The sequence below is a fragment of the Eumetopias jubatus genome, unplaced genomic scaffold (genome assembly GCF_037043125.1).
Source record: "Eumetopias jubatus isolate StellerSeaLion01/CBP00866 unplaced genomic scaffold, mEumJub1_p1.0 scaffold_8, whole genome shotgun sequence".
Classification (NCBI taxonomy): domain Eukaryota; kingdom Metazoa; phylum Chordata; class Mammalia; order Carnivora; family Otariidae; genus Eumetopias; species Eumetopias jubatus.
The window spans coordinates 42,199,055-42,211,610 of NW_028274814.1; the positions used below are offsets into that span (position 1 = coordinate 42,199,055).

The following is a 12,556-nucleotide window of genomic DNA, read 5'->3' on the forward strand; positions in this document are numbered from 1 at the left end:
TGGTCTGAGAACTTAGGGCTTCTGCAGCTTTCCATTCATGGCTGAGTTCCTGGAAAGTCTTGATGCCTTAGAGAGTCTAAAGGCAATCATTCAGGGAGCCTGGGTGGCTCAGTCAGTTAAGCATCTGCCTTTCATTCAGGGTCCTGGAATCAAGTCCTGCATTGGGCCCCTTGCTCAGCAGGGAGTCTGCTTCTCCCTTGTGGTCTCTCTCTCTGACAAATAAATAAATAAAATCTTAAAAAACAAACAAAAAAATAAAAACAGTCATTCAGGGGTGCCTGGCTGGTTCAGGTGGAAGAGCATGTGACTTTTGATCTCAGGGTCATGAGTTTGAGCCCCACATTGGGTGTAAAGGTTACAAAAATTATTTTTGAAAAGAAAAAAAAAAAGCAAGAGCAATCATCCACTTACATTTTCCATATGTCTCTGTAAAATGAAAACGAAGACATTATGGAAGATTTGCTTTGATATGGCATTTCCTACTGCCTTACTTGCTTTATATTCTAATCTTTCCAGATAGTAGGGCCAAGAGATCAAGATTTTAGGGTCCTAAAGGTCTTCTTTTTTCCTTAGCATTCTGTCAGGGCTGTGGCAAAAGCAAGAGCCTGGGCCTTCCCACTCGCTACCCCCCAGTGCTTGCTATCTGCCTGGAGCATTACTGACTGTAGCATACATTTGTATGTTTCATATAAACTGTCACACATATCGTTGACGGGGAGAGTCAGGGTGCTGTAGCTGAGAGAGTCTCACTTAAGCAAGAAGATCTGCCTCTGAATCTCAGGGCTTGCACTGATAAGCAGTAAGAGCTCTGGGTTTGCCTGTTCTTTAATAAAATGGGAAACCTCACTGGATTAAGAGGGTTAAGTGAGGTGGTCTATGTCAAGTGTACTACACAGGAAGCACAAGAATCAGAGGATCTGAATACATGCAAATGTGTCAATGCTGTATGAATTTTTTTTTTAATTTTAAAGATTTTATTCATTTATTTGACAGAGAGAGACACAGCGAGAGAGGGAACACAAGCAGGGGGAGTGGGAGAGGGAGAAGGAGGCTTCCCACAGAGCAGGGAGCCCGACGTGGGGCTCGATCCCAGGACCCTGGGATCATGACCCGAGCTGAAGGCAGACGCTTAACAACTGAGCCACCCAGGCACCCCTGTATGAATTATTTTTAAAGGCATTATATATGCACATGTTAATTTCCCAAAAGGCCAGGGGTGGGAGGGGATGTTGTTTTTCTGTGGATCCTGATGGAGGAGACCACTCTTGATACCATGGCAGTAAAACTAAGCATTTATAACTTTCAGAGTAGCCTCTCCGTGCTGCTCTTCCAAACAGCAATGAACTTGGGCTTGGGGAGAGCTCTCTCTCCCACTAAGTGACAGGCTCCAAGGCAAGGCATGAAAAGGGATTAGTGGATACATGCATTCACATAAAGGGGAGTTCCCCAGAAGCACGTCAGGCTGAGAAGGCATCCTTCAAATGTCTATCAGTAGAAAAGCTATTTGACGAACAGATATGATTTTTTTGGAACGAACAATAATGGAGAACCCTGGATGACAGATGTCAGATGTTGGCAAGGCGGCTGCCAAAACAAATCCCCCTCCACCTTCAGACAGCAACCTGATGGAAGACTGGGCACAGTTGGACTGGCAGCCCCTTCTCGTGTGGATCATCGGTCATATTATTATTTCTCAGTCACCAGACAAAGCAGATGGTTTACCATGTATTTGTGATTTTCTGTTGGCTGAGAAATTCTGTTTTTCCATCAGGGTACAGCATGTAATCAATTATGACAGTGGGTGGGGCAAGGAAGTCCCTGCCAGTAAAAGCCCAAGACTTTCTCTTTTATTAAATTTGCATAAGCCACTATAATTTCCAACTTAAAAGCAATAGAGGGGAAAAAGCAAAGTAGTGTTGTTAGAAATAACTTGGGTAATTGCAAAACCACAATTCTTAGTTGGCCCTGGAGTCTCTCAGTTTGTACCGGTATCTGCTGTCAGTTTTGTCTGTCCATTTTTAGTCTTAAAATTTTCTTGTCTCTCTTCTGGTCTCAGAGAGCTTTATCTTAGAATCATAAAGTGACATAATCAGAGTCAAACTCTGTAAAAGTGAACAGAAAAAATACAGAGAATGCACATACTCATCAATTCAGATTTCTTTTTGAATATTCAGTTCTACTGTATTATATGGTAGTAATACTGAGTTGGCCTGCCTTAGCATATGTGAGTAGCTACATACAGAGAACACTATATACATTCTCTCTCATCCACCCTCTGAATAGTTTTCTTTGTGAAAGGCATCTTGCATATATTTATGGAAAAAGTCCTTTAGTTAAAAAAAAAAAAAAAAAAACACAGAAGCATTTTTAACATTATAAATATCTCCTAGAGAAATCTTTGACACAAATAACATGTTTCTTCTTGTCTTTTTTCAAATGTCTGTTATTTTTTCTTATAATATTAGGCTCACAGTGAATAGTTTTCTCTCCTAGCCTTTTTTTCCCCATTTAATCACGTATCAGGGGAATGTTACCATATCATTAGATATTCTTTAGGTACATGATTTCCAATGGTGGCAAACATTGATTGAGTTCCTACCATGTGTCTGGCACTATTCCAGGCACCGAAGGCATGAAAGAGAACAAGGTCGTCCCTAGCCTCAAGGAATTTACATTCTAGCAGAGACAGACAGGTGATAAACCTGTAAAAACAGTAAATAAGGGGTAGAGTTTCAGCTAAAATAGGATGATAGATGGTCACCAGGCAGACTACTTTGCTTGAGGGAAGGCCTTTTGACAAGGTGACTTGAGTTAGGATCTGAAAGTTGAGAAGGAAATAACCACTCAAACGTCTGGGGCAGGTGTGTGTGTGTGGGGGGGGGTGGAACTTTGTAAACAGAAGGAACAAAAAATGCAGACCCTGAGACAGGAATGAGCATGTCATGGTCTAGGAACAGAAAGAAGCATTATAGCTAGGGCTTGGTGAAGAAGGGGAGTGAACAGAGAAATGGGACTGGAGACCTAGAGGGAGCCCAAGTCACCCAGGCCTTGTAGGAGTTGGGTAAGCAGTGGGGACTTTATTCTAGTGGCAGTGACACTCCATTAAAGAATTTACTAGCAAGGGGCTGGCATGATGTGATTATAAAGACATCCCTTTGGCTGCTGAGTAGGAGATTGTGTATAGCGTACAAGAGAACAGACTGACTCCCACAGTCATCCAGACAAGAGATGATGGAGCTTAGGGGAGGATGTAGTAAGGTCACAAGGAAGAGTGAGGGACTCAACACATACCTTGGTGATAAAGCACACAGAACTGTTTTTTTTTTTTTTTGCTTTTATATTTATTGATTGATGAAGATTTGAACATAAGTAAGCTCAATTCAGACATACACAGAGCTCTGTACCCAATAATGCGTGAGCCCACATTGTTCCCAAGCATACATGAGGAATTTATACAAAATGACCATGGACGAGTTCACAAAATGAGTCTCCACAAATTTCAAAGACGTGTATCTTTAAAGATCTTTGAAGTCCTATAAATTTAAGTCTATGACTATTTCAGTCTTAATCTCAGAATAAGGAAAAAAACCCTTTAGTTAAAATTATAAACAAGAAAAATAGAAATTTCATTGACTCCTATTAACCAGCAGGCCAGCATTTGGTTATTTAATTAATACAATTAATTTTACCCTTAATGCTATTGTTAAAAGTATCTGGAAACTGATGCCAACCCACGCTCTCCTCCCTGATCCCACATCCTGAGTAGATCAAGCATTTTCACCCTTGGCTCATTTTCAGTGAAGACTATAATTAAATCTTTATTTGAAAACACGACTAAAAGTCCAGCACTCACTGCATTATTGAGACGACAGAAATTTGTGATGAATTTGATGAAGAGTGTTAGGTCAAGATAAGAATCTAGGATTACATGGGCAACTTGGGTAGAAGATATTGCCATGAGATGAGAAAGACTTGAGGAAGGGTGAGCAGTCTTAGGAGGTAAAAATCAAAGATTCCGTGTGGACAAAGTTAGCCTGAGATGCCCATTGGAGATCCAAGTGAAGATGCTGTGTAGGTAACTGGACAAATGAAGGAGGAGACTGGATACTTGTGGACTGGAGATATAAATATCTATACACTGGATAGGATCACCTAGGAGGCTGCACGGTTAGGTGAAGAAGAGAGCTAAGGACAGAATCCTAGGATAATCCAACATGCACAGTATTTATGGCATTGTCCACTCACTAAACATGTATGTGTTCTCCATGTTTCCCATTACATTTGCAGTTAAATAGGGCCATGTCAGTAGCTCTGGACAATGCATGGAGGAAGCCTCTAAGAACTGGTTCAAGACCTTTAATTGTTCTCCTCTCCTGCCCCAGGAATAATGAATCTATGTATTTACATTGATATATCTGTCAACCCTAATCCCTGAGTGGCTATGTGGAGCAAAGCCCCTTTTTGATACACGTCAGACAAGTTACACAAGAGAGAAACTTTTATGTGTTAAGCCATGGACAACTTCAGGGTTAATTTGTTACCTCAGCATAACTTGGCCCATCCTAACTAATTCAGAATTCCATCATATGCTATACCACAACAAAGCACTATTTTTTATTTAAAAAAAAGGGGGGGCATATGTGACGTGATAGGTTGTCAATAAAAGCCTACTGGTGGTTATTTCTAGCTTCTATCTAAACAAAGTTTAAACCAACTCCCTGTTCATTTTAGAAGCTGAAGAGCAATCCCGGAACTGTTGAGTGAATAATGCAAGATTATGTCCATTCTTTCAAAGATCGTCATTTCTCAATTGTGTTTTTTTTATTCTTAGAGTTAATGAAAACACTCTTTTTTATACATATTTCTTGCATAATTCTTTAAGTTAATACTGGTGCTTTATAATTTTCTAAATTTCTCCTAAATTAGTACTCTCCCATTTTATCAGATAATTTTTTAGATGTTGGTTCATTTGAGAAATTGAGCATAATAAATATTCCTCATTCATGCATTAACAAATTTTAATTGAGTCCCTACTGTGTTTTAAACATTTTGATAGGAGCCGGGGAAATAATGAAACAGAGCCAGTACTTACCTTCATAGTTATAGTTTTGATACCACCTGGAGCATACTTACCTGGGGTCAAACTCAGTTTTGAGATCTTGAGAGATGGGAAATTAGTTAGCTTCTCTGTGCCTTAAGTTTTTCAATTGTAAAATAAAAATAGGGGTGTCTGGGTGGCTCAGTTGGTTAAGCGGCTGCCTTTGGCTCAGGTCACGATCCCAGGGTCTTGGAATGGAGCCCTGCATTCGGTTCCCTGCTCAGTGGGGAGTCTGCTTCTCCCTCTCCCTCTGCCCCTCCCCATTGCTCATGCTCTCTGTCTCAAATAAATAAAATCTTAAAAAAATAAAATTAAATTAATAATTCATACCTTGCAGAGTTATTGTGAGTGTTAAATGAGACAAAGTGGAAGTCTGTTTTTAGTTAAGCTTTAGAAATGTACTGACTACCTTAAAGAGAAAGAGTTTTTATTGTCAAAAAGAACCTATAAAGTATCTGGTGTTATGGCAGCTGGAGGGACTAGGGACCAGGTAGTCTCTGCATTACACACTTGTGTCTGTTTCTGTGTTTACTGATTTCTTCTATTACCTCGCTTGTTCTTAATTCCTACTCTGTAAATCTGTTCTCAAGCTTGTATAATTTGTGGTTTCTGTTTCTTCATAGCTTCAGTCTGCATGCTCCTCATTGCTCGATCTTACCGGTTCTCTTGATGCTTTTTCTCTTTAGTCCTCACTTACAACTACCTAATTAATTTCCCTGTTCTAGTTCAAACTTCCAGAGAATCTGTTGGACTGATTCATTCACTCAGGCATTCAGAAGATTCATATAAACTATCTACTATGTGTAGGCAGTGTACTCCCATGGTAATTTGGGCCTTCTTTTAGAATCCTCTGAATTATCCTTCCACCGTCATTCTGAAAGCTTGTTAGAGATGCTGAATTTGGTCCCCACTCCCGATCTACTAAATCAGAATCATTTTAACTAGATCCCCAAGTGATTTGTATGCCTGTTCAAGTTGGCGAAGCACTGCCTTAAGCTTCTAGTTCTCAAAGCTGACTGTACATTGGAAAAAGCTGGGGAGGAAAAAAAAAATTACTGATGTCTGGATCCCTCCTGCAGAGGTTCAGATTTAATTTTTCTGGGCTGTGGCCTGGCATTCAAAAGGTCCTAGATGGTTCCAATGTGTGGGTGGGTTTAAGAATCACTGAACCAGTCCTGTGTCACCATAGACCAGCTGTGAGCCTAGAATAATTGCTTAATTTCTCTCTAGGCCAGATTCTTCGTCTCAAGTGAAGATACCCTGTCTACCTTGGACTTGTTCTGAGGGCCAAATGTGATCACACATGTGAAACCGTTTTTGAAAAGTGTGCCTATAAATCCCATGCATCACTTGATTTCTCTAAACCCATCTTTGCATATATAATTGGGGGGAATTGCATTATCAAATAGGAATATAAGTAAAAATGGATGGAGAACAATGTAAAGGTTAACATTATTAAGCTATATCATTGTAAAGCTGGCACGAGTAAGCTTTACCTGTTATTCCATTTTACTTATCATGTAAGAAAGAGGTTAAGTAACTCTCTCAAGGCCCTGAAAGCTGTTAGAGAAACATTAGTCGCCAGATACTCCTTAAAAAATGGCGGGGGGTAAGATTTTATGTAAGTCAACTGCAACTGGGGTTAAGACTTGCAGTGTGGTGGAGAGACTGAATTCAACTCCAAATACAGCAGAAACCAAATACAGCAGAGGTTTACAGCCAGGGGGTGGAGTGAGGGAGGGAATGGAAACTAAGAAGTTGGTTAGGTATCAAGGGAGAGGGGGAAGAGGAACTTGGAGGACGGAGAGCTCCATTAAAAACCAAGGGTGGAGATAGAGGAGCTTGATTAGATACGAAGGGTGAGGGGATTCTCGATAAATTAGCTCCGCAGGGGTCTTCGGTGAAACCCGGCTCAGCAGGCCAAGAATGAGGCCTAGTCTAGAAAGGCGCTCAAAACAAACCTGCCTAAAGTTTGCTGCAGGAGTGTGTCTGTCAAGGCGCGGGCGGGGACCGAAACTGGGTGGGTCTAAGTCCCCAGACTTTGCGGACCCTACATTCCCAGCGTTAGGGATTTTTTTTTTTAAGATTTTATTTATTTATTCATGAAAAACAGAGAGAGAGAGAGAGAAGCAGAGGGAGAAGCAGGCTCCCAAGGAGCAGGGAGCCCGACACGGGACTCGATCCCAGGACCCTGGGATCACGACCTGAGCCGAAGGCAGACGCTTAACTATCTGAGCCACCCAGGCGCCCCCAGCGTTAGGGATTAACAGTAAAACCTCATAGGACCCAATGTGTCTGGCGCAGTACACCCCTGAGGTAAGACTACTAGCTGCATTACAGCTTCAAATGAAATCAACCCCAAACCGTGAGCTGGTTCCCTTACCTACCCGGAATCTCCCCGATCCAAACTTGCCGGGGTAAGAATCGCCTCCACTGCGGACTCCAGGGCGGGCTCCGCACGCACCTGCCGCGCGCCAATCATAGGCCTGCGCGCAGGGGCGCAAGCGCCACGGCCCTGGGCGGGGTCTCGTCGCTCACCAGTCTCCTCCGACCTGCCGGCCTCCCGCCGCCCTGATTGGCCCTCCAGGGATGACGTAGACGGCCGCCACGACCTATGGCGGCGGAGCCGGCCGGCCGGCGGGGCTTGGCGGAAGTGGTGTCGGCGAGGTGTCCCGCAGTGCGGCGAAGCGGCGCGCAGGAGGGTGCTGGGCACGCGAGCCGGAGAGCTGGGGCAACCGCTTTCCCTCCCTCCCGGCGCCAGGAAGATGACGCGCTTCGCTCTGACCGTTGTCCGGCAGTGAGTATGGCAGGGTGCTCTTCTCGCCTTCTGGTCAGTGAGTTGTTCTGGAGTGGGTGAAGAGACCGTTGATCTGTATCTCCCCCGCTTGCTGTCCCCTCGGAGGGCTGGCTTGGACCCGGCTGTTTCGAAGGTGTTTTCGCCAGGGCCGTCTCTCTTGGACCCCCCCCCCCGCCCCCCAGCACCGCTGAGCGAGGAAGGCGGGTCCTAAGTATCCTGAGTCCCGCACTACAGATGAGCACACTGAGGTCTGGAGGAGTCAGCGGTTGAGGTTCGCAGCCACTTGGCGGAGTTACAACTGAAGAAAGACAACCTTGTCCTCGGACTTCCCTGTGCGCCGCTTTTTGCTCCCCAGCGGATTCTGAAGAATTTACGGGATGGCTCGTCCAAGGCAGATATTTTTGTGCCGGCTGCCTTCTGCTGTTACCCCTCGCTTGCCAGGGCAGCCGCAGGCACAGATCTGAGATTTATTTCTTCCCTCCGGAGATTACATTGTTGGCAGAGGAAGAGGGCCTCCGCCCTCGTCTCGGCCGACCGCATCACCCCGGACAAATATTTTTATCATAACATTACACGGTGGAGCTAAAGGCAGATATGTCTTTTTTTTTTTTTTAAGATTTTATTTATTTATTCATGAAAGAGAGAGAGAGAGGCAGAGGGAGAAGCAGGCTCCCAAGGAGCCCGATGCGGGACTCGATCCCACCTGAGCCGAAGGTAGACGCTCAACGATCCTAGCCACCCAGGCGCCCAAGGCAGATATGTCTTTATGTCTGTTATCTTTCTCCTTCTGAACGCGCTTATTGGCCGAGTGTCAATGGAAGTGCAGTTCAGGGTGGTTAAGAGCACAGATTTTTCAAGCAAGATAGACCCGGGTTAGAATCCGGGCTCTGGCTAGGAGGAGCCTTGTAACCAGCGCTTCCGTTAACCGACGTAACCTTTACGACCTCAGTTTCCTGATATATTAAATGGGGTAATGATAATACCTACCTCTCAGGGCTAGTGTGAGAATTAAATGAGGCAAAGGCAAAGCGTATAGCTCAACGGAGGGGAAGAAATATATCTCAAGAATTAGGTAACTTCTAATTCTCTGAGGACATCTCTAATAAAAATGTAGTTAATCCTCAATATTTACGTATAGTTCTACCAGACCAGCATTTTGTACACTGCGTGCCAGTGTACTGGGTTATACAGATAAATAAGATACCATTTTTGACTTTCCGGAGCTCAAAAGGAGTACGAATAGGACTTCACCTGGTCAAGCTGACTTTAACTGCTATCTTCTTTTTGTCCTCTTCTTCCTTCATAGGATAATCTTGGGAATCATCAGAATTATCCCTTTAGGACTCACAGGATTTTGATGACTAAACCAGAAATCGATTTTCTCTCTGTCTCTTCTTTCCCCACCCCTCCATTTTATAGAATGCTTTATGACCATTTTATGACCTACTTAAGGGCATATAGCTTACTGGTAGCAGAGAAGGAAGTGGAGCCCTCATTTTTCCAGTGTTACAACACTATCTGGATGCCTTGACTCAGGCAGCACAGTGTCTGACATTTAATTGAAGCTCAGAAGTTGTAGGAAATCTGGATTAACCCTCCCTTGAAAAGTAGGGTGATATCTATTTAGATTCTTACTGGACAATAGTTATATGAATTTGGATTTTGTCCCTTCCCTGCTTCTTAAAAAGGGCTTGATTTTAAAAATTGATTCCTTAAAGAAATTCTATGAAGAATCAATTTAGAAATAAGTCTTTCTAAATTACTATGTGCCAGGCACTGTTGTAATTAAGTTCTGACAACAGTCCAGTGAGGTGAGGACTGCTCTTCAGTTAGCAGGTGAGGGAATGGATGCAGAGGGCATGTAACTTGCTTGGAGTCACATGGCTAGATGGGGGGCTGGGATTTGAACCAAAGGAGCAAGACTCTGCAGCCCATCCTCTCAACCACTGTAGTCTTCTGCCTCCTATTTAATTGAGTTAAAACCTAGTGTTTTAGATTGCTGGAATATCACTTAGTGGCTACTTTTTATTTCTGCTAATATAATTGTAAAGAGTGATAAGAATAGTTTGCATTGTTCTGTTTTATTTGTGGGAAAGTAAAGTTAAAGTGTTGAAATAATTGGTAGGGTTATGGTTAACTCTGTTTAGATCATCCCTCTTTCCCCTTCTGAGTTCTCCAAGCTAAGAATTGAAGATTCTTTCAGGAAAAGAAATGATTTCAAACTTGGTTAATAATAGTCACCATAGTTAAATATGATGACTCGTTGGAATTCACAAGATTGGGTCATTTAGCATAATATTGGGAATAGCACTAGCCTTTTCTATTACCTGATTCTGTTTAAGATAGATGCTCTGAAACTGATGGCATGATCAGTATTTTTTAGGAGATGGATAATTTTATTGAATGGTGCCTCTTTAGATAATGCAAGAAACCTTTGAAATGCAATTTCTTTAAGTTCAACCAAAGCCTTTATGAATCTTGCGCTGTTACTACATGTGTGTTTGTCTTCATCATATTTATGGGGTATGTATTGTTTTTGGAATACAATATCCAAGATTTCAAACTTGAAGTCTTTTAATATTATTAAACTGTAACTTCTTTTTTTTTTTAAGATTTTATTTATTTATTTGACAGAGAGAGAGATAGCGAGAGCAGGAACACAAGCAGGGGGAGTGGGAGAGGGAGAGGGAGAAGCAGGCTTCCCGCAGAGCGGGGAACCTGATGCAGGGCTCGATCCCAGGACCCTGGGATCACGACCTGAGCCGAAGGCAGACGCTTAACGACTGAGCCACCCATGTGCCCCTAAACTGTAACTTCTTATGATCTTGTAGCACAGCATTGTTGAAAACCCCGATATACATAGGTTGGCATTTCCATCACTTACACAACCCCTTGAAAGGACCCAGTTCCCTTGAAATTATTTGTGTGTTTACCATTAGTTGCCTGCAAAGCCATCCCATTTCACTGCCATTTTTAGCTGGCTCTTAAAACTTAAAAAAATTTTTTTACAAACTAAATTAAGTTTACTTTTATTGACTCAAAGATGATAAATTAGTAAAGTTATTGATAGCAAAACTGGCTTGTTTTTCTTATGCTACCTCTATTACTTTTTGTTGAATGCCAATCTGGTCATTAATAAAAACAAGCACAGTAAATATTAGGTCACCTGTAAACTTTTATAAACATCTATGTGATTGTTATGTTACTGTGGTATTTGTTTTTTGAGAATACAGTTGATCAATTGGGAGACTGTTTACAACTACGACTAACTTCTTTATAAACAAAAACATATCATGAGTTGGGTGTGTTACATTTTTTTCCCCTCAACCTATCTAGTGAAAGTCTCTGTGTTACTAGCCCTTGAAATCTTCCATGTTTATGGATGAATTAATTGGTAGAGAAGAATTAGGATAAAGCTGTATTCATGATTAAATATCAGGTGAGGCTTTGCATTTCCATGTACACTAAAGCATACCTATTTTGAAAACATGCCCCCAACTGTACTAATTTCCTATGATTTATCTCCGTCTTGTGGCAAACAATACTTGTTGATTGAATTTAAATTATTTAAAGGATATGATTGGGAAATTAAGCCTTATAAATGACTTCTAAGGAAATGCCATAGAATGTAAACCAGAGCTAACAAAATATCTTTTGAAGTGAAGAACAGTATAATAACCTACAAAATGAATGATGCATATTTGTAGGGCCTATAAATGGCTGGTCATAAGACTTAACTTCTTGGCATAAGCATTTGGATTCTTGCAGAGTCGGGTGTTCTGTTTTGGAAATGGATCACACTGGAGATTTTGAAAATGAGTAGTGTTATTCCTGACTCCTTCGAAATATATCCCTCTGACCTTTCAGCTTCCTCTACCTTCTCTGCCTCTATCACAAGCTAAACTTTCATTAAGGGAAGTAGATTAATAGTAAAACTATTTTAGGCACCTACTTTTCTTTCCCACTCCCAAAAAACCCTGTATACAGTTGCCATAAGGATTTATACAAACCTCTTGATAAAGCTGATAAAAGCTGTGAAAGTAAATATATATGAAAGTTTTGGGGGAAAAATTCTATTTCTAGGTTTCCTGCTCTGTAATAATTGTAAAGTGATTTGAAGGCAAAAAATGCCCAGCAGAATGCCAGTGATTGTTAATAATACAGTAATTAAGTCTCTCTCTTGACTTTAGCTAAATAAAATCCTTCATTATATCATTGCTATTTTTTTCCTCCCTTTGTCAAAAATAGTTAGATGGTGTGGCAGTACCTTACAAAACTGTCAGAAAGTACTGAGATTCCATTTTTTTTATAGTATGACATTTTGATAATAGAATCTTTTATATTATTCTGCATCTTATCAAATCAGCTATTGAGATTGAACTAAAATCATGAGCTGTCTTTTTAGCAAGCATACAAAAAATAATCATCTGCTAAAAAAAATTATCATCTGCTGAATTTGTATGATTTGTAAAAACCTGGATTGGCAAATTATTAAATTTCTCCTCATCTTTGATCTTAAATTTATAAAATGAGCAGGAGAGCTTGTGATTGGCATAAAGTAGGCAAAAGCTTTTGAGGTTCCTGTATAAGTAAACATGACATAGGGAGGGTTCTTTGAATTTTGCTTGAAATTGAATTGGCTACCAAGTACTGTCTAAAGA

The 12,556-nt window shown here is 41.5% G+C and overlaps 1 protein-coding gene across 1 annotated transcript in view; it reads left to right on the top strand.

Annotated features, from left to right (window-relative positions):
- Window positions 1–7,735: 7,735 nt before the first annotated feature.
- TIGAR (TP53 induced glycolysis regulatory phosphatase) overlaps window positions 7,736–12,556 on the top strand; it is a 32,723-nt gene continuing 27,902 nt past the window's right edge. Inside the window, exon 1 of the mRNA XM_028121241.2 lies at window positions 7,736–7,895. Within this exon, the coding sequence (XP_027977042.1) occupies window positions 7,864–7,895 (32 nt within the window). The 5' untranslated portion in view covers window positions 7,736–7,863. The remainder of the gene's footprint in view (window positions 7,896–12,556) is intronic.